The sequence below is a fragment of the Carcharodon carcharias genome, chromosome 3, assembly GCF_017639515.1.
Source record: "Carcharodon carcharias isolate sCarCar2 chromosome 3, sCarCar2.pri, whole genome shotgun sequence".
Lineage (NCBI taxonomy): Eukaryota > Metazoa > Chordata > Chondrichthyes > Lamniformes > Lamnidae > Carcharodon > Carcharodon carcharias.
This window is the reverse complement of record NC_054469.1, coordinates 177,409,247-177,428,499: the sequence shown is the minus strand read 5'-3', so window position 1 is coordinate 177,428,499 and position 19,253 is coordinate 177,409,247. Positions and strand designations below refer to the sequence as shown.

The 19,253-nt window shown below is 43.5% G+C and overlaps 1 protein-coding gene across 1 annotated transcript in view; it reads left to right on the top strand.

Moving 5' to 3' along the window:
• Positions 1 to 19,253, top strand: part of LOC121276056 (phosphatase and actin regulator 1-like) — a 683,909-nt gene that overhangs the window by 355,556 nt on the left and 309,100 nt on the right. The window contains exon 3 of the mRNA XM_041184001.1: positions 16,162 to 16,242. Within this exon, the coding sequence (XP_041039935.1) occupies positions 16,162 to 16,242 (81 nt within the window). The remainder of the gene's footprint in view (positions 1 to 16,161; positions 16,243 to 19,253) is intronic.

The window sequence follows — 19,253 nt, the reverse complement described above, 5'->3', positions numbered from 1 at the left end:
GCTACAAAATGTAGAATCTCATGGTGACCAATCCTCAACACATGCCAGTATATTACCCTCAATCCCATGTGCTCTAATTTTACTTACTAACCTCTTACATGGGACCTTATCAAAAGCCTCCTGAAAATCCAAATACACCACATCCAACTCTAACAGGTTTGTCAAAATGTTGTCCCTTTCATAAATCCAAGTTGATTCTGCCCAATCCTACCATTATTTTCAAAGTGTCCAGTAATCACATCCTTATAATAGATTCTAGCATGTTCCCTACTATTGCTGTTAGGCTAACAGACCTGTCGTTTACCATGCTCTTTCTCCATCCTTTCTTAAATATTGGGGTTATGTTTGCTGCCTTCCAATTAGTAGGAACCATTCCAGATGGCCGCCAATGCATCCACTATCTCTACAGCTACCTCTTTCAACACTCTGGGCTGTCGATTATCGGGTCCAGGAGATTTATCAACTTTCAGTCCCATTAATTTTTCAAGTACTTTTTTTTCACAAATACTAATTTCTTTCAGGTCCTGAATCTCACCAGTCCCTTGGCTCTGTACTATTTTAGGGAGGTCTTTGTATATTCCTCCATGAAGATAGACACATTTGTTTAGTTTCCCTGCCGCTTCCTTATTCTCCATTATAAATTCTCTGATCTTTGTTATATTGGGCCCAAGTTTGTCTTTGCTAATCTATTTTCCTTTTTAGATACCTCACAATCTGTTTTATGTTTCTCGCTAGTTTATTTTCATATTCTACTTTCTTCTTTCTTATCAGTTTCTTGGTCTTCCTTTGCTGAGTTCGAAAACACTCCCAATTTTCAGGCTGACTACTTTTTTGGCAACTTTATAAGCTTCTTCCTGTGATCTAATACAATCATTAATTTCTTTTGTTAGCCATGGCTGGATCACATTTCCTGCTGTGGTTTTATGCCTCAAAGGAGTGTAAATTTGTTGTAAACCATGTATTATTTCCTTAAATGCTAGCCATTGCAGTTTACCATCATACCTCTTAAAGTAGTTTCCCAATCTACCACAGCCAACTTGCCCCTCATACCTTCACAGATTCCTTCGTTCAGATTTAAGACCCTAGTTTCGTATTTAACCACATCACTTTCAAACTTTATGTAAAATTCTATCAAATTATGTTCACTATTCCTTTTTTTTATTCATTCAAGGGATGCAAGCTAAATGTTAGGCCAGCATTTACTGCCCATCCTTTATTGCCCTTGAGAAGGTGGTAGAAGCTGCCTTCTTGAACTGCTGCTGTCCATGTGGTGTAGGTACACCCACAGTGCTGTTAAGGAGAGAGTTCCAGGATTTTGACCCAGCGACAGTGAAGGAACGGTGATATATTTCCAAGTCAGGATGGTGAGTGGCTTGGAGGGGAACTTCCAGGTGGTGGTATTCCTATGTATCTGCTGCCCTTGTCCTTCTAGATCATAGTCGTCTTGGGTTTGGAAGGTGCTGCCTAAGGAGCCTTGGTGAGTTTCTGCAGTGCATCTTGTAGATGGTGCACACTGCTGCCACTGTGCATCAGTGGTGGAGGGAATGAATGTTTGTGGATGTGTTGCCAATCAAGTGGGTGGCTTGGTTCTGGATGGTGTCAAACTTCTTGAGTGTTAAAGGAGCTGTACTTACCAAGGCAAGTGGGGAGTATTCCATCACACTCCTGACTTGTGCCATGTAGATGGTGGACAGGCTTTGGGGAGTCAGGAGGTGAGTTACTCGCCGCAGCATTCCTAGCCTCTGACCTGCCACAGTATTTATATGGCTAGTCCAGTTCAATTTATGGTCAATGAAACCCCCAGGATGGTGATAGTGGGGGATTCAGCTTTGGTAGTGTCATTGAATGTCAAGGGCGATGGTTAGATTCTCTCTTGTTGGAAATGGCCATTGCTTGGCACTTGTGTGGCGCAAATGTTACTTGCCACTTGTCAGCTCAAGCCTGGATGTTGTCCAGGTCTTGCTGCATTTGGACATGGACTGTGTCAGTATCTGAGGAGTCGCAAGTAGTGTTCAACATTGTGAAATCATGAGCGAACATCCCCACTTCTCACTTTATGTTGGAGGGAACGTCATTGATGAAGATGATTTGGCTGAGGGTTTGAGGAACTCCTGCAGTGATGTCCTGGAGCTGAGTTGACTGACCTCCAACAACCACAACTATCTCCCTTTCTGCTTGTTATGACTCCAACTAGCAGAGTATTTTGCCCCGATTCCCATTGACTCAAATTTTGCTAGGGTTCCTTGATGTCACATGTGTTCAAATGCTGTCTTGATGTCAAGGGCAGTCACTCTCACCTCACTTCTGGAGTTCAGCTCTTTTTGCCCATGTTTGAAACAAGGCTGTACTGAAGTCAGGATCTGAGTGGCCCTGGTGGAACCCAAACTCAGCTTAAGTGAGCAGGTTATTGCTAAACAAGTGCTGCTTGATAGCATTGTTGATGACCCCTTCCATCACTTTACTGATGATGGCGAATAGACCGATGGGACGGTAATTGGCTGGGTTGTATTTGTCCTGCTTTTTGTGGACAGGACATAACCTGGGCAATTTGCCACATTGCTGGGTAGATGCCAGTGTTGTAGGTGCCAGTGTTCCTAAAGGCTCCTTTACAATGAGATTATTAATTAGCTGTTTCTCATTGCACAGTACTAGATCTAACTTCTCTAGTTGACTCGTCAACTTACTGTTCTGGAAAACCATTGTGTGTACATTCCATAAATTCGTCTTCCACAGCATTGGTGTGGATTAGGTTTACCCAGTCTTTATGTAGATTAAAGCCCTCATGATTACTGGATTACCCTTGCTACATGCACCTCTAATTTCCTGATTTATACTGCACCCTAAATTACTACTACTATTGGTGGCCTACCAACAAATGTTTCCTTCCCCTTGCCTATCCTTCTAAATGTCGAATACCATTGAACATTCAGTACCCTGCAGTCATGCACTGTAATAACAATTAGGTCATTTCTGTTTACTTCTATTTGTGCCTTCAATTTATCAACCTTATTGTGAACGCTGTGTGCATTCAGATAGAGTGCCTTTAATTCTATCTTTTTATTATTTTCTCAACCTCTAGCCTTATCTGCTGGTGCACTCCTAAGTTTGTATACTTTGTCCCTTCCTGCCACACTCTCATTACCATTTCCCTCATTGTTACCTTACTCTCGTGCTTTGTCCTCTCTCTTTAATTCATCTTATCATCACAAATTTGATCCCTCACCCCCACTATTTAGTTTAAAGCTCTCTCTACTGCCCTAGTTATATGACTCACCAGAACACTGGTCCCAGCATGGTTCAGATGAAGACCATCCCAATGTACAGCTTCCACTTTCCCCAGTATTGGTGCCAGTGCCCCATGAATCGAAACCCATTTCTCCCACACCAATCTTTGAGCCATGCAATTAACTCTCTAATCGTATTTACCCTACGCCAGTTTGCTCTTGCTCACGTAATAATCCAGGGATTCTTACCTTTGAGGTTCTGCTTTTTAATTTATCCCCTGGTTACTCATACTCTCTAAGCAGAACCTCTTTCTAAGTCCTACCTATGTCGTTGTTACCCACATGGACCAAGACAACTGGATCCTTCCCCTCCCACTGTAAGTTCCTCTGCAGCCCAAAACAGCTGTCTCAAACTCTGGCACTGGGCAGGCAACACAGCCACCTGGACACTTCCTCTCACTGCAAAGAACTTTTTCTTTGCCCCTGACAATACTGCCCCCTATTGCCACTACATTCCTATTAACCCTCCCTACTTTAATGGCTGCCTGTACCAAGGTGCCATGGTCGATTTGCTCATCCACCCTGCATTCCCTGATTTTGTCTGTACAAAATACAAGAACCTTGAACCTGTTGGATAATTGCAAAGGCTGTAGCTCCTCCACTTCTACTGTCTAGATCTGAATACCTGCCTTGCTCACAGTCACACCCTCCTGGGGTGACGGGGATGGGAGAGTGTCCGGGGTAGCTGGGGTGGGTGGAGAGAGTGGAGAGGGTATCCTGGGTAGCTGGGGTGGGGTGGAGGGGGCGGGGAGTGTATGGTGTACGGGGAAGCTGAGGATAGGGTGGCTTTTTCCTGTTTCTGTAGACAGCAGGCTTAATGCACAAATACTGGAGACTTCACACCCTTATGTTAGACCTTACAATGCTTTCGACTTGATGGAAGTTTACAAAATTATGAGTGGCATGGACAGAGTAGATAGTCAGAAGCTTTTTCCCAGGTTGGAAGAGGCAGCTACGAGGGGACATAGATTTAAGGTGAGAGGAGAAAACTATAAAGGTGATGTGTGGGGCAAGTTTTTTACACAGAGGGTAGTGAGTGTCTGGAATTTGCTGCCAGAGAAGGTGGTGGAAGCAGGTAAGATAGTAGTGTTTAAGAGGCAGCTTGACAAATACATGGATAGGATGGGAATAGAGGAATATGGACCCCGGAAGTGCAAAATGTTTTAGTTGTCGGGCAATGTGATCGGCACAGGCTTGGAGGGCCGAAGGGCCTGTTCCTGTGCTGTACTTTTCTTTGTTCTTTGTTCATTTGGACATGGACTGCTTCAGTATCTGAGACATTGTGAATGGTGCTTAACATTATGCAATCATCAGCAAACCTCTGACCTTATGATGGAATGGAGATCATTGACAGAGCAGCTGAAAACGGTTGGGCTGAGGACACTGCCTTGTGGAACACCAGTGATGTCCTGGAACTGTGATGATTGACCTCCAACAACCACAACCATCTTTCTTTGTGCTAGGTATGACTCCAGCCAGTGGAAAGTTTTCCCCCTGATTCCCATTGACTCCAGTTTTGCAAGGGCTCCTTGATGCTATACTCGGTCAAATGCTGCCTTGACGTCAAGGGCAGTCACTCTCAGCTCACCTCTGGCGTTCAGCTCTTTTGTCCATGTTTGAACTCAGGCTTTCACCAACTGAACCAAGGTCAGGAGCTGAGTTGCCCTGGTGGAATCCAAACTGAGACTCCAAAAAAATGCAGCACAGAGGGATCTGGGTGTTCTTGTGCATGAAACACAAAAAGTTAGCATGCAGGTGCAGCAAGTAATCAAGAAGGAAAATGGAATTTTGGCCTGTATTGCTAGGGGGTAGAAATTTAAAAGTAGGGAAGTCTTGTTACAATTTTAAAGGGTGTTGGTGAAGCTGCACCTGGAGTAGTGTGTACAGTTTTGGTCCCTGTATTTAAGAAAGGATATACTGGCAGTAGAGGCAGCTCAAAAGAGATTCACTAGGCTGATTCCTGAGATGAAGGGTTGACTTATCAAGGACAGCTAAAAATGTCACTCCTTTATTCATTAGAGTTTAGAAGAATGAGAGGTGATCTTATTGAAACGTACAAGATTCTGAGGGGACTTGACAGGGTAGATGTTGAGAAGATATTTGCACTAGTGGGGGATTCTCGAACTAGGGGGTGGAGAGAATAAGGGGACACTCATTTAGAACTGAGGTGCGAAGGAATTTCTTCCCTCAGAAGGTAGTGAATGTCTGGAATTCTCTACCCCAGCGAGTTGTGGATGCTAGATCACTGAAAGTATTTAAAGAAGAGGCAGATAGATTTTTGAAATATCGGGGGATTGAGGGCTATGAGGAGCTGGCACAAAAGAGAAATTGAGGCCTCGGGCAGATCAACCATGATCTTATTGAATGGCAGGGTAGGCTTGAGGTACCAAATGGCCTACTCCTGCTCCTTTTTCTTATGTTCTTATGAGTATCAGTGAGCAGATTATTGCTAAGCAAGTGATGCTTGATAGCACTGTTGATGACCTCCTCCATCACTTTATTGATGATCGAGAGTAAACTGATGGGGTGGTAATTGACCAGGTTGGACTTCTCCTGATTTTTGCGTACAATACGTACCTGGGCAATTTACCACATTGCCGGGAAGCTGCCAGTGTTGTCGCTGTTCTGGAACAACTTGATTAGGGGCCCGGCAAGTTCTGGAGCACAAATCTTCAGTACTCTTGTTCAAATATTGTCAGGGCCCACAGCCTTTGCAGTATTCAGTGCCTTCATCCATTTCTTGATATCACGTGGAGTGAATTGAATTAGTGGAAGACTGGCATCTGTGATGCTGGAGACCTTCGAAGAAGGCCGAGATGAATCATCCACTTGGCACTTCTGGAGGAAGATTGGAGCAGATCTTTCAGCCTTATCTTTAGCACTGAAGTGCTGGGCTCCCCCATCATTGAGGATGGAGATATTTGTGGAGTCTCCTCCTCCAATGAGTTGTTCAGTTGTCCACCACTGTTCATGATTGGGTGTGGCAGGACTGCAGGATATGCAGTGGGGGATATGCTGGGCCATGAGGATATATATTGTGGTTGAGTACAATTCTGCTGTTGCTGATGGCATGTTTGCCCAGTTTTGAGTTGCTGGATCTGTTCAAAATCTATCTCACTTAGCATGGTGGTAGTGCCACACAACATGATGGCGAGTTTCCTCACTGTGAAGACGGGACTTTGTCTCCACAAGGACTGTACGGTGGTCACTCCTACTGACACTGTCATGCACAGATGCATCTGCGGCAGGCAGTTTGGTGAGGATGAGGTCAAGTATGTTTTTCTCTCTTGTATGTTCCCATAGCGCTCGGCCAGCTCGTTCTGTAGTGGTGCTACCAAGCCAGTCTTGCTGCTGGACATTGAAGTCCCCAACCCAGAGTACCTTCTGCACCCTTGCCACCATCAATGCTTCCTCCAAGTGGTGTTCAACATGGAAGAGTATTGATTCATCAGCTGAGGGGTGGTGGGGACGGTGTTGGTGGTGGCCGTACATGGTAATCAGCAGGAGGTTTCCTTGCCCATGTTTGACCTGATGCCATGAGACCTCATGGGGTTCAGAGTCGATGTTGAGCACTCCCAGGACAACTCCCTCCCAAATGCATACCACTGTACTGACACCTCTGCTGGGTCTGTCCTGCCAGTGGAACAGGATATACCCCGGGATGGCGATGGTGATGTCTGGAAAAATATGTGTAAGGTATGATTCTATGAGTATGACCATGTTAGGCTGTTGCTTGACTAGTCTATGAGACAGCTACCATGTTCTTGCCCATTCACTTAACCTGTTCAAGTCCCATTGAAGACTCCTTGCATCCTCCTCACAACTCACATTCCCACGTAGTTTTGTGTCATCAGCAAATTTGGAAATATTACATTTGGTCCTCACATCCAAATCATTTATATAGGTTGTGAATAGCTGTGGACCCAGTACTGATCCTTTTGGTACCCAGCTAGTAAAAGCCTTCCATCCTGAGAATGATCTTTTTATTTCTATTCTTTGTTGACCACTTGTCAATCCATACCAATATAATATCTCCAATCCCATGTGCACTAATTTTGTTTACTAACTTCCTGTGTGAGACTTTATCAAAAGCCTTCTGAAAATCTAATACACTACATCACCAATTCTTCTTAATGTATGCTACAAATAACATCCTTAAAAAACTCCAACAGATTTGTCAAACATGATTTCCCTTTCATAAATCCATGTTGACTCTGCCCAATCATATCATTATTTTCCAAGTTATCTAGTTATCGCATCCTTTGTAATAGATTTTAACATTTTCTCTACCAATGATGTCAAATGAACAAGTCTATAGTTTTCCGTTTTCTCTCTCCTTTCTTAAATGGTAGGGTTACATGTAACTATTTTTCAGTCTGCAGGAACCTTTCCCGAATCTATGGATTTTGAAAGATAACCACCAATGCATCCGCTATCACTATGCCTCCAATGCTTTGGGAAGTAGCTAATCAGGTTCAAGGGATTTACCAGTGTTGACTCCAATTAATTTTTTGAGTACTACCTCTTTATTAATACTAATTTCTTTCAGTTCCTTATTTTCACAAGCCCCTAGTTCCCCAGTATTTCTGGGCAAATTTCTGTTTTGTCTTCCATGAAGACAGACACAAAGTAGTTGATTATTCTCTCTGCCATTTCCCTGTTCTCCTTATAATTTCTCTTGTCTTCATCTGTAATGGACCCATATTTGTCCTTGCTCAGCTTTTCTTTTTCAGATACCTCAAGAAGCTTTTACAGTCCACCTTTAGTGTTTCTCACTAGCTTGCATGTTTTTTTTTTCACCTTCCTTAATCGGTTTCTTGATCATCCTTTGCTGGATCCTGAATTGTTCCCAATCCTTGGGCTTACCTTTTTTTCCGGCAACCTTATTAGCCACTTCTTTTGATCTAATTTAATTTCTTTTGTTAGCCATAGTTGATTCACCTTTCCTATTAGGTTTTTGTGTCTTTGAGGAATGCGTATTAGTTGTAGACCATGTAATACTTATTCAGATACTACCCACTGCATGCCTACTGTCAACTTTATTTTTGTTTATTTTCCCAATCCACCATAGAAAGCTTGCTCCACATGCCTTCATAGTTTCCCTTGTTCAGGTTTAAGACCTAGTTTCAGAATGAATGATATCACTTTCAAATTTAGTGTAAAACTCCATCATATTATGATCACTATTTCCTAAAGGCTCCTTTACAGCAAGATTATTAAATAGCCCTTGTAATTAGATAATACTAAATTTAAAGTAGCCTGTTGATTCTTCAACGTACTACTCCAGAAACTCATCTTGTACAAACTCCAGGAATTCATCCCCCTCATCATTAGGTTTACCCAGTCTATATATAAATTGAAATCGCTCATTATTACTGTTTTTCCCATGTTACATTCTGATTTCAAGATTTGTATTGTGCCCACTATTACCACTACAGTTTGGTGGCCTATAAATAACTCCCACCAATGTTTGCTGCTGCTCGCAGTTTCTTAGCTCCACCCAAACTGATTCTATATCTTGATCCTTTGACCTAAGATCCTCTCTCATTAATGTACTGATCTGGTCCCCTATTAGCAGCACCACCCCACTTCCTTTTCCTTTTTGTCTATCCTTCCTAAATGATGAATATCCTTGAATATTCAGTTCCCAGTCTCAGTCACCCTGCAGCCACGTCTTCATACTGGCAATTCAATCATACCTTTACCCCTATTTGTGCCTTCAAATTATCTACTTTATTGCAAATGCTGCATGTATTCAGATAAAGTACCCTTAGCTTTGTCTTTTTAACATTATTCTGCGTTCTGATCTTATTTGATGCTTGCCTTTGCTTCATCTGCCTTCTAATTTTGCTTATTATTTTTCCACTTTCTGTCACCAGTTTTGCTTCCTTCTAATCTGAGCTCTCTCTCTCAGGTTCCCATCTCCCATCAATCTCCTTCCCAAATAGCAAATCTCCCTGCGAGGATGTTAGTTCCAGTGCTGCTAAGGTCCAACTTGTTGAAAAGGTTTGTACCTGTCATTCCTGTACATTTTGTACAGGTCCCACTAGCTCCAGAACCGGTCTCAATGCCTCAGAAATTTGATGCCCTCTCTCCTATACCAATTCTCCAGCCACATGTTCAATCACTCAGTCCTCCTTTTCCTATGCTCACTAACACGTGGCATTGGGAGTAATCCTGAGATTACTATTTTTGAGATCCTGATTTTTAATTTATTTCCTAACTCACGAAAATCTGGTTTCAGGATCTTATCCTCTTCTTTGGTACCAATACTGGTCACAACCTCTGGCTTTTCACCCTCCCCAAAAGAACATCCTGCAACCACCCTGTGATTGACCCTGGCACCAGGGAGGCAGCATATCATCCTGGAGTTGCTATGGCCGCAGAAATGCCTATCTGTTACCCTAACTAACAAATCCCCCATCACCATTGCTCTTCCACTCTGATTTCTGCCCTCTCGTGCAGCTGAACCACCTGTGTGGCCTTGGACTTGGCTCTTGTGGCACTTCTCCCAGTATCCAAAATGGAAAACTGGTTAGTGAACGAGATCAGCTCAAGGGTCTCCTGCACCACCTGCCTGGTTCCCTCAGACTGCCTGGCGGTCACACCTCTCTGCCTGCATGCTCTTAACCTGCGGTATCATGGTACAGGAGCACCACAGTGACTCCAACTGGCACGTAAGTTCCAAAATGCAGAGCTCAAGCTTCTGCAGCCGTTGACACTTCCTGCAGATGTGTTTGTCTAGGACCCTCAGTGCATCCTTGACTTTCTACACTCCACAGGATGAACTTGGCCAAGCTGTCCTGTCATACCGTAAGGTGGGTTTGGGGCTGGGGTTGTGGCTGGTCCATGTTTGCACCTGGAATAGAGAAAAGAAAGATTTAGTGATTGACTAAGCAGACTCATTAATCAAAGACATCTCCCCCTCAATGGGTGCAGCTGACAACTGCAAACTGGAGGCATCCTCACTGACTTCTTGGGGGTGTCCTGTCTCTCCCTCAGATCTGCTCATTGCATCCATTGGCATAACAATCAACCCTTCTGTCTTTCGTGCATGGTCCTGCTCCTCCCTGACTGGCTTGGCAGCCATCTCCTCATACTGGGTGAGGACTCTAATATCAGCCATTCCCTCTCTGTTCTGGGAGTGCTTCCACTTGTTGTGAACATTCTTCTCCTGCAGAAAGACAGAAGGATTGATTGTTATGCCAATGGATGCAGTGAGAAGTTCAGGAGTATGCATGCCTATGGCAACTGCTGAGCTCTCCCCAGTAAGTGATTGAGAAGCCATTTGTCCTGCAACTGATATGAGATTGAGAGCATAAGTGACTGGCATGCAGATGTCCCTTCTGCTGGTTGTGTGTGATATCCCTGTCTACTTGAACACTTTGACTGCTTGGTGCCCTTATGAGAGTGTCAGTTTGCAATGAGCAGATGGGGCACTTACCTGCAGATGATTCATCCTCTTCCTGCCCTGCTGGGCATCTATGCACTGGATCCCTCGGGCATTAACTTCCGCCATGACCTCCATCCAGACAGCCGTAGACAGCCTCCTGCTGTCATTCCAGGGAAACAACACTTCCTGCCTTTCCCAGATGGTTTGGTGGAGAATATGCAGGAGGCATTGCTGAACCATCGGGCCACAGGTTGCTGTCTTCTTTCAGACATGTTGACACAGAATCTGGAGCCCCTGGCCTGCAGTGAGTGAATGGCTGTCCAGGTGCTCTTAAATATGGCGCCTGGACCTTCAATCCCTTGAGGTGGGGACAGCGACTTCCTGCCGCCTCTGCCATGTGATCTGCTGTATCATGTGTGTTCAGCCATCCCACCACCCCAACAGGAATCACTCCCACTTCTGCACCTGTCACCGAACTTAGAAGATTCTGCCCCATATCAGCATAAGTGCATAAGGTCACTAGTGAAGTGGCAAGGTTGCAAGCAGAAATGCTATCATCCTGAGTGAGGACATCAGGTTTATGCACCATGGAGCCACTGCCACTTTCCTGTCCTAGTAATCTGTCAGAAGGCAGATGGATAGATTAGAGTGACACCCTGCAACCCCCTTTGATCACTGGTTTCCAAAGCCATGGTGGCAGTAGTTTGAGTGTCTGCTACAACACTAAGGTGCTGGGTGGCTGTTGATCCTGCTGCGACAGAAGCTTAGACATTGGCCATCAGATGCTGCATGATGTTTGTTTCCATAAGTGTGTTCATGGAGTTGGCTGAAAAGGATAGACTGCGAACTCTGCAGTAAGCCATGTGCCAAGTTAGTGCTGGACTCCTCCATGTTACCTAACATTGAAAGCCTTTCTGACAGGCTCCCTAAGGCACCAAGTGTTTTGTTGTGCAGGCCCATCAGCATGTTTCCTAGGCTGCTTCATCAAATTGTTCATCTGAATCTTCTGCAGCAGAACTAGTGTGAGAGTCTGACAAATTGGTCTATCCTTGCCCTGCCCTGGCTGCAGTGCACTTACGTCCATTGTCTCACCACATGAAGATCCCACTTCTCAAGCTATCCATTAAATATGTGCACTTACAATCTAGTGAGCTGTTGGATGTTGAGAGATCAAGTGATGGTGTGTCTTTATTTTCACTGCCTTTCTGCTCTTCCAACACTGCCTGGGCAAGTTGCAGTTCTTGATACCTGAAATTGGAAAAGGGATTGGTTGTGGTGAGAGGAAAGAAAGTTATGAGTGCAGCTTCTAAGTTAAAAGGGAGTTAGGGTTGAGGGAGATGTGTGGTGTGTGAGGGGAAATTAGTTATGAAGATACTGTAATTTTCAATAGATACAGTCCCACCATTGGCCGTGGACTCAGCAATCGTAGTATTATGGATAAATAGTTAAGGTAATGAGTATCATGTATCATGATGTAACAGTGATATAAGCAGTCATGTGCCAGAGACTTTATAGAGCAGATGGAACAGACTGTATTCAGTAGAGATGTACCTACCCTGTAGCCTACCTTGTATATAGTACAAAGTAGTTTTGAAATAGCCTACCTATTCAGACCAGGGTTACACATGAACCATTATAACAGTGATTTGGAGGGCTGGTGAGGGGGACGAGTAGGAGTTGGATAGAATATGTAACAGTAGAGGAGGCTTCAAAAAAGTAATGTAGTTGTTGAAGAAATGGTTTAATGTTGTTATTAAGGGAGTTGACATTATACTTGGGGAGAATGAATGAACAGTGTAAGTAGCACCGGCTGCACACACAAATCATAATCAGCTGGCATCATGAAGTTGCCTGCATTTCACTGAACAAATGTGGGTTAGTTGCACATTGTGATCCTCACATCCATTTTCAATCTCCACTCAGTATTGCTGGCAGTTTCTGTATCTAACCACAATCTGCATTTTGGCAGTCTCTGAGCACTGCATGCATGCACCCAGTGTCAATGAATATGCACCATCAGGCTGATATAATGCAAAGATACTAAAATTGGTCAATGAATGAGGCAATGTCTTCCTCATTCATTCATGAAATAACAAACATCCAGGGACTGTTTAAAGGACTACTCAACAATTGCAGTTGAGATGCTTTTGACTTATTTGTGGAAGCACTGCGTTGTGTTACTTGAAGAATTTGGAATGTTTTGCTGACCACAGAAAGGCAGAAAATGACATTGCCTGGTAAAGGATTGGGAGTAGTAGTTGCAGTGCTATTTGCTCTGCATCTAAATTTAAAGATGTACCTCAACTGCAAGGTGTTCCATTCCCTCAATGAGCAGCTAATGTGTGACCATGATCAGCACATCATTCAGTTCAGTGCCTGCTATCCTGCCTTTATTCTGTCATTGCCATTGGGATTGAGACAGCATGAGAAACCAAAAGGTGGCCACTAGGCGACGTGGGCTATCTGCTGACTGTCTGGATCATGACTTTGGTGCTTAAGAAATGCTTCCGCTGGCTGCAACACTGTAGGAGGCCTGCAGTACAATGCAGAGCATGTGTTATGATTTATTGTGGTCTATTATATTCTGCATAATCTCGTCATCAGGATGACACAGCCCTTGTCACCGCATCTATGGCAAATACTTGAAGAGAAGGAGGAAGGGAGGAAGCAATCAACATATTCCCCCTTCTGGCCAAAGTGTCTGTGATTGGCTCGTCTAAATGTGGCACCATTGTAACCCCATCACAATCCTCATTTGAGTCCTCTGCAACAGTTCTCATGTGCAAACTCATTCTCCAGCAGTCTGGCATCCACATTACCCTTTCTCCATTTCTGGTGATAGACTGTCCACCATTATTCATTACTCCTACAGCTACCTCGACTACACCTCCTCATACCCTGCTTCCTGTAAGAACTTCATCCCATTCTCCCAGTTTCTTTGCCTCCATCACATCTGTTCTGAGGATGCTACCTTCCACAACAGTGCTTCTGACATATCAACCTTTTGCCTGAGCGGGGATTTTCCCCCAACTGTGGTTGACAGGGCCCTCAACCGTGTCTGATCCATTTCCTACACTTCTGCCCTCACTCCTTCCCCCTTCCTCCCAGACCATGATAGAGTTCCCCTTGTCCTCACTGTTCACCCACCAGCCTCTGCATTCAAAGGATCATCCTCCATCATTTCCGTCAACTCCAGCATGCTGCCACCACAGCTTCCCCTCACCTCCCCTGTCAGTATTCCGTAGGGACTGTTCACTTTGTGATAATCTGGTCCACTTCTCTATTACCCCCAATACCTCAAACTCTTCCCATGCCAACTTCCCATGCAATCGCAGGTGAGGTGTAACACCTGCCCCTTTACCTCCACTCTCCTCACTGTGCAAGGCCCCAAACACTCCTTTCAGGTGAAGCAGTGATTCACTTGCACTTCTTTCAATTTAGTCTGCTGCATTCGCTGCTCACAATGCAGGCTCCTCTACATTGGGGAGACGAAACGCAGACTGGGAGACTGCTCTGCGGAACACCTTCACTCAGCAAGCACGACCCCGTCTTCCTGTCACTTGCCATTTCAAGTTATCATCTTGCTCTCATGCCGACATTTCAGTCCTGCTGCAATGTTCCACTGAAGCCCAATGCAAACTGGAGGAATAGAACCTCATATTCCAATTAGGCACTTACAGCCTTCAGGATTTAACACTGAGTTCAACAACCTCAAACTCTGTCCTCCATTTTGATATTTTTAATATTTTTTTCCAACCCCCTCCCCCTGCAAGGGCCAGTCTGTAACTTGTTCTCATGTTTTGCTATCAGAGAGCACTGACCCTTGTTCTGCTATTAACACATTCCATTAACTGCCGCTCTTAACACCTGCCTCAGTCTTTAACACTATCATTACCACTCCCTTTGTCTTGTGATAATGACATCTTTGTCAAATCTCTCCTGAGCACCTACCTATCCCTGACCTTATATTTTGCTCCATCTGCTCCAACCCCTCTCTTCAACAGTATAAAACCCATCACATTTCTACTTCTCTTCAACTTTGAAGAAGGGTCATACGGACTCGAAACTTTACTCTGTTTTTCTCTCCACAGACGTTGCCAGACCTGCTGAGTTTTTCCAGCATTTTCTGTTTTTATTTCTCCCTTTCTTCTTGCCCTGGCTGCAGGCCACTCATGGCCTTATTACATACAGATCCCACCTCTAAGCTACCCTCTACCGTACATACAATGTCATTATCTGAGCTTGGAGCTGTGAGTGTCAGGCAAGTGACAGTGCTTCTTTTTCATCAGCCTGTTCCTCCTGGGTATCTAAAAGGAAAAAGCACAATGGGTTACAATGAGGCGAGTGAGGTAAAGCAAGAGATACATCCTTAAACCATCTGCGAGTTGTAAATCAGAACAGATTGTGGGATGGAGAGAAGTAGTATGTGAGAAACAGGATTAGGTAAAGGCATAGCATCATGTTCAATGATTTCAACCTGCATTTGACCTCAGCCATGACCACTCGAATGATGGCGATCACTGTCTCCTCCACGGGTGTGAAGACTTGCAGTTATGCCCGTCCCCTGCCAGTTAGTTGCTGCAGCTTCTGGTAGTGTCCCATCTTATCCTGCAAAAGGAAGGGAAGTGTGCCAACGATCGTGGTGCACTGTGTTTTGATAATATGCCTGTCGTGGTTGAATAGTTGCCAATGTGTGAGAGATGTGATGCGAAGCTTGCAGCAGTGCTCAGTGTATGAAGATGAGGTGAAACTGTGAATGTGAGATTTGAGTCATAGTTGATGGAGATTTTGATAATTGAGTGAAGGAAGTGAGGTGAATTCAGAGGGTGTTTGAGGCTAGTGGTATTGTTTGTAGAATGTATTGTTTGACCTTGACCACTTGTTTGAGGCCATTGAACTTAATTTTGGCACTGCATCCGGATTCTGTTGGCGTTAAGATGCACAGCTATCTGCTCATGGTGCCTTTTCAGAATTTGTCTGAAGGATCCCCTAGCTGCCTGTGTATATAGGATCTCTCTCCTTCTGTCCAACTTTTCCACCAAGTCCTCCAACACAGCGTCAGACAACCTTGGAGCCCATTCTCTGTCAGGTTATGCCATTCTTATTTCTTTCCCAGGTCAAAGTGACTTCTAAAATGACTTCCAGCAGCTGCTCCAACCAAAATGTACCTTGCCTTTGCATAGGTTAGACTGAACTCGTGCATACCCTGTTCAGACATGCAATCTCTCAGCAAAGTGCTTAGCATTGTCTGCATGCTGCAATCATTGAAAATAAGCAGACAGTAAAAGGTTTGTGTGCTGCCTGTGTCAGAAGCTAGAGACACAGCTTTGTCGCATACATTATGATCCCTACACCTGGTTTTGGACATTCATAAATTTTAACCCCTGTACGTCTAAATACAAAATGTTATTTATAGTTTTGGTATCTAAATATGATCTCTTATTTATAGTTATTGCATCTGAACATAATCTCTGTTACTTTCAGCTCTGGAAAGAAAAATTTCTACACGGCAAAGCAGAGAGGAGCTGATAAAACGAGGAGTACTGAAAGAAATTTTTGAAAAAGGTAAGGCTTCTGAAAAGGGTAAGAAGTAAAGGGTGAGTCAAACAGAGGGCTATTATCATTCATATGTATCTTGTCCCGAGGTTTAACCACAACTTCAGTTATAGTATAATATTTTTAAGAGCAATTGCTTATCAGAGTATTTTTTTTAATGTTTTGATCTTTTAAATCATTTTTGCCCCTTCCTCAGTCTTCCTATATCACTCAAGCAAGTGCAGCCACAGAAGTGGATGGATGACCTATTCCTTCACTTTAACCTGCAATTGAGACTTCTAATGGTTTTACCTCCCTTACTAATGTTGCTAAGGATGTACATTCAGTGTATAATGGAGTACAGCTCTCAGCTCTAACAGATCTAAGGAACAATTCTTAAATATTTATATTCATCTTAAAGTTATTGAGCTTAATTCTGAAGTCATAAAATAGTGTAAAATAGTAGCTCCATGGAGATGAGCATTGGTTTTTCAGTAAAATTTTCATCAGAATCCACTAAACCACACCTCAAACAGGAGAATTAGAGCTGGTGCATGTGAAATCCAGCACCTTTGGACAGTCTCACCTGAAGCATGTTATGTTTTGTTTAAATAATTACTATTACTTTTATTGTAATTAGATGTCATAGTTAATTTCATTATAAGAGAAAATTCAACTTTGTTATAGATATGGCTCCCATTTCCACCACCATAATAAAGATATTTTGAATTGCCAAAGCAAGTTTTAAACACATATGAATAGATTCCATGCTCTTTGGTGGCACATCGTGGGAGATTGCAAAGAGCATGCTATGATTTTGCATTTTTTCTATTGTTATGATATGGCAGGTGGTAATTGCTGGATTGACCAAATCCCAAAGGAAAACTTGGTTAAGCTATCATAATGATTTGCAATTTGTATTTATTACAAGAAAGTATGTGTACTGAAGTCAGCAGTAAAGATTCCACTACCACTTCTGGAAATTCTAAATATTAAATTAAAACATTTATTAACAAAAGGAAAGAAAACTTGAACACACAAGATTACAGTTACACAGTTAAATTTAGTCTTATAACATTTCCCAAAAGATTTCTGCTTAGCTAAACTCACGAATAAACACCCTTTTCCAGGCAACATTCCTAATAGATTCTTAAGCTATAAAAGATCCAGTAATATCACTGCTAGGCACCCACTGTTGCCATAGGGGAGGTATTTCACAGGCTTCTCTCTCCCTCTCACTTGACAATGGAAATCCAAGGCTTGTAACAAAACCTTGCTTTCTGGAACAATCAAACGCTTCTCTGGGGTGCTTAGAGGCTGCTTATTTCATTGCCCTATCTTCGCACAGCACACTCTTCAAGATTTCAATCTTTCCTTAAATATATTTTTTCTCTTTCATCTTTAAACCCATTGTTCTTAACTTACATTGGAAGTTACCTTTCCCAGAATATAAAACTATTTCATGCTGCTTTTTTGGCCACTACTTTAGGGAAAAATAAAGTTAATAACTTTGCTTTATTGATCCTTGTCAGTTGTAAAACTTATTTTTATTTCTCTTGGAAATTCAACAGCTAAAAATTCAACTCCTTGTTTATCTCCTAATGCAAGTTCCTATTCGTTTTGTATCTTCTTGTATCCCATCTTAGCTTGTTCATCTCCACTACAAAAATGCCTGCTTTTACACCTAACCCTTTGATCATTTAAACCTTGCAGTCCGACTGTCTTCAGTTTAATTAAATTGGTCACACACACGCAAGCCTGCTTCACAGTATCCCACAGTAATATTGAAAAAAATGCTATTTTCCTTTACATTATTTATTCATGGGATGTAGGCATCACTGATGAGGTCAGCATTTATTGCTCATCCCTAATTACCCTTGAGAAGTTGATGGAGAGTTGCATTCTTGATCCGCTGCAGTCCTTGTGTTTTAGGAACACCCACAATGCTGTTAGGAAATGAATTCCAGGATTTTGACCTAGTGACAGTGAAGTAACAATGATATATTTCCAACTCACTATGGTGAGGGGCTTGGATGGGAACTTCCAGGTGGTGGTGTTCCCAAGTGTCTGCTGCCCTTGTCCTTCTAGATCGTAGTGGTCGTAGATTTGGAAGCTGCTGTATAAGGAGCCTTAGTGAGTTCCTGCAGCATAGCTTGTAGATGGTATGCCCTCTTGCTGCTGTGTATTGGTGGTGGAGATGGTGAATGTTTGTGAATGGGGTGCCAATCAAGTGGGCTGCTTTGTCCTGGATGGCGTCAAGCATCTTGAGTGTTGTTGGAGCTGCATTCATACAGGCAAGTGGAGAGTATTCCATCACATTCCTGACTTGTGTCTTGTAGCTGTGGAGTTTGGGGAGTTAAGAGGTGAGTTACTGACTGCAAAATTCCTAGCATCTGACCTGTTCTCATAGCCACAGTATTTATATGGCTAGTCCAGTTCAGTTTTTAGTCCATGGTAACCCTCAGGATGTTGCTAGTGCGGGATTCAGCAATGATACAATGCCGTTGAATGTCATAGGGCGATGGTTAGATTTCCTCTTGTTGGAGATGGTCATTGCCTGGCACTTGTGTGATGCAAATGTTATTTGCCACTCGTCAGCCCAAGCCAAGGTATTGTCTAGGTCTTGCTGAATTTGGACTTGGACTGCTTCAGTACTTGAGGAGTTGCGAATGGTGCTGAGCATTGTGAACATCCCCACTTCTGACCTTATGATGGAAGGAAGGTCATTGATGAAGCAGCTGAAGATGGTTGGGCTGGGGACACTACCCTGAGGATGTCCTGGAGCTGAGATGATTGATCTCCAACAACCATCTTCCTTTGTGCTAGGTATGACTCCAACCAGTGGAGAGTTTTCCCCCTGGTTCCCTTTGACTCCAGTTTTGCTAGGGCTCCTTGATGCCACACTCGGTCAACTGCAGCCTTGATGTCAAGAGCGGTCACTCTCACCTCACTTCTGGAGTTCAGCTCTTTTATCCATGTTTGAACCAAGGTTGTAACGAGGTCAGGAGCTGAGTGGCCTTGGTGGAACCCAAACTGAGCGT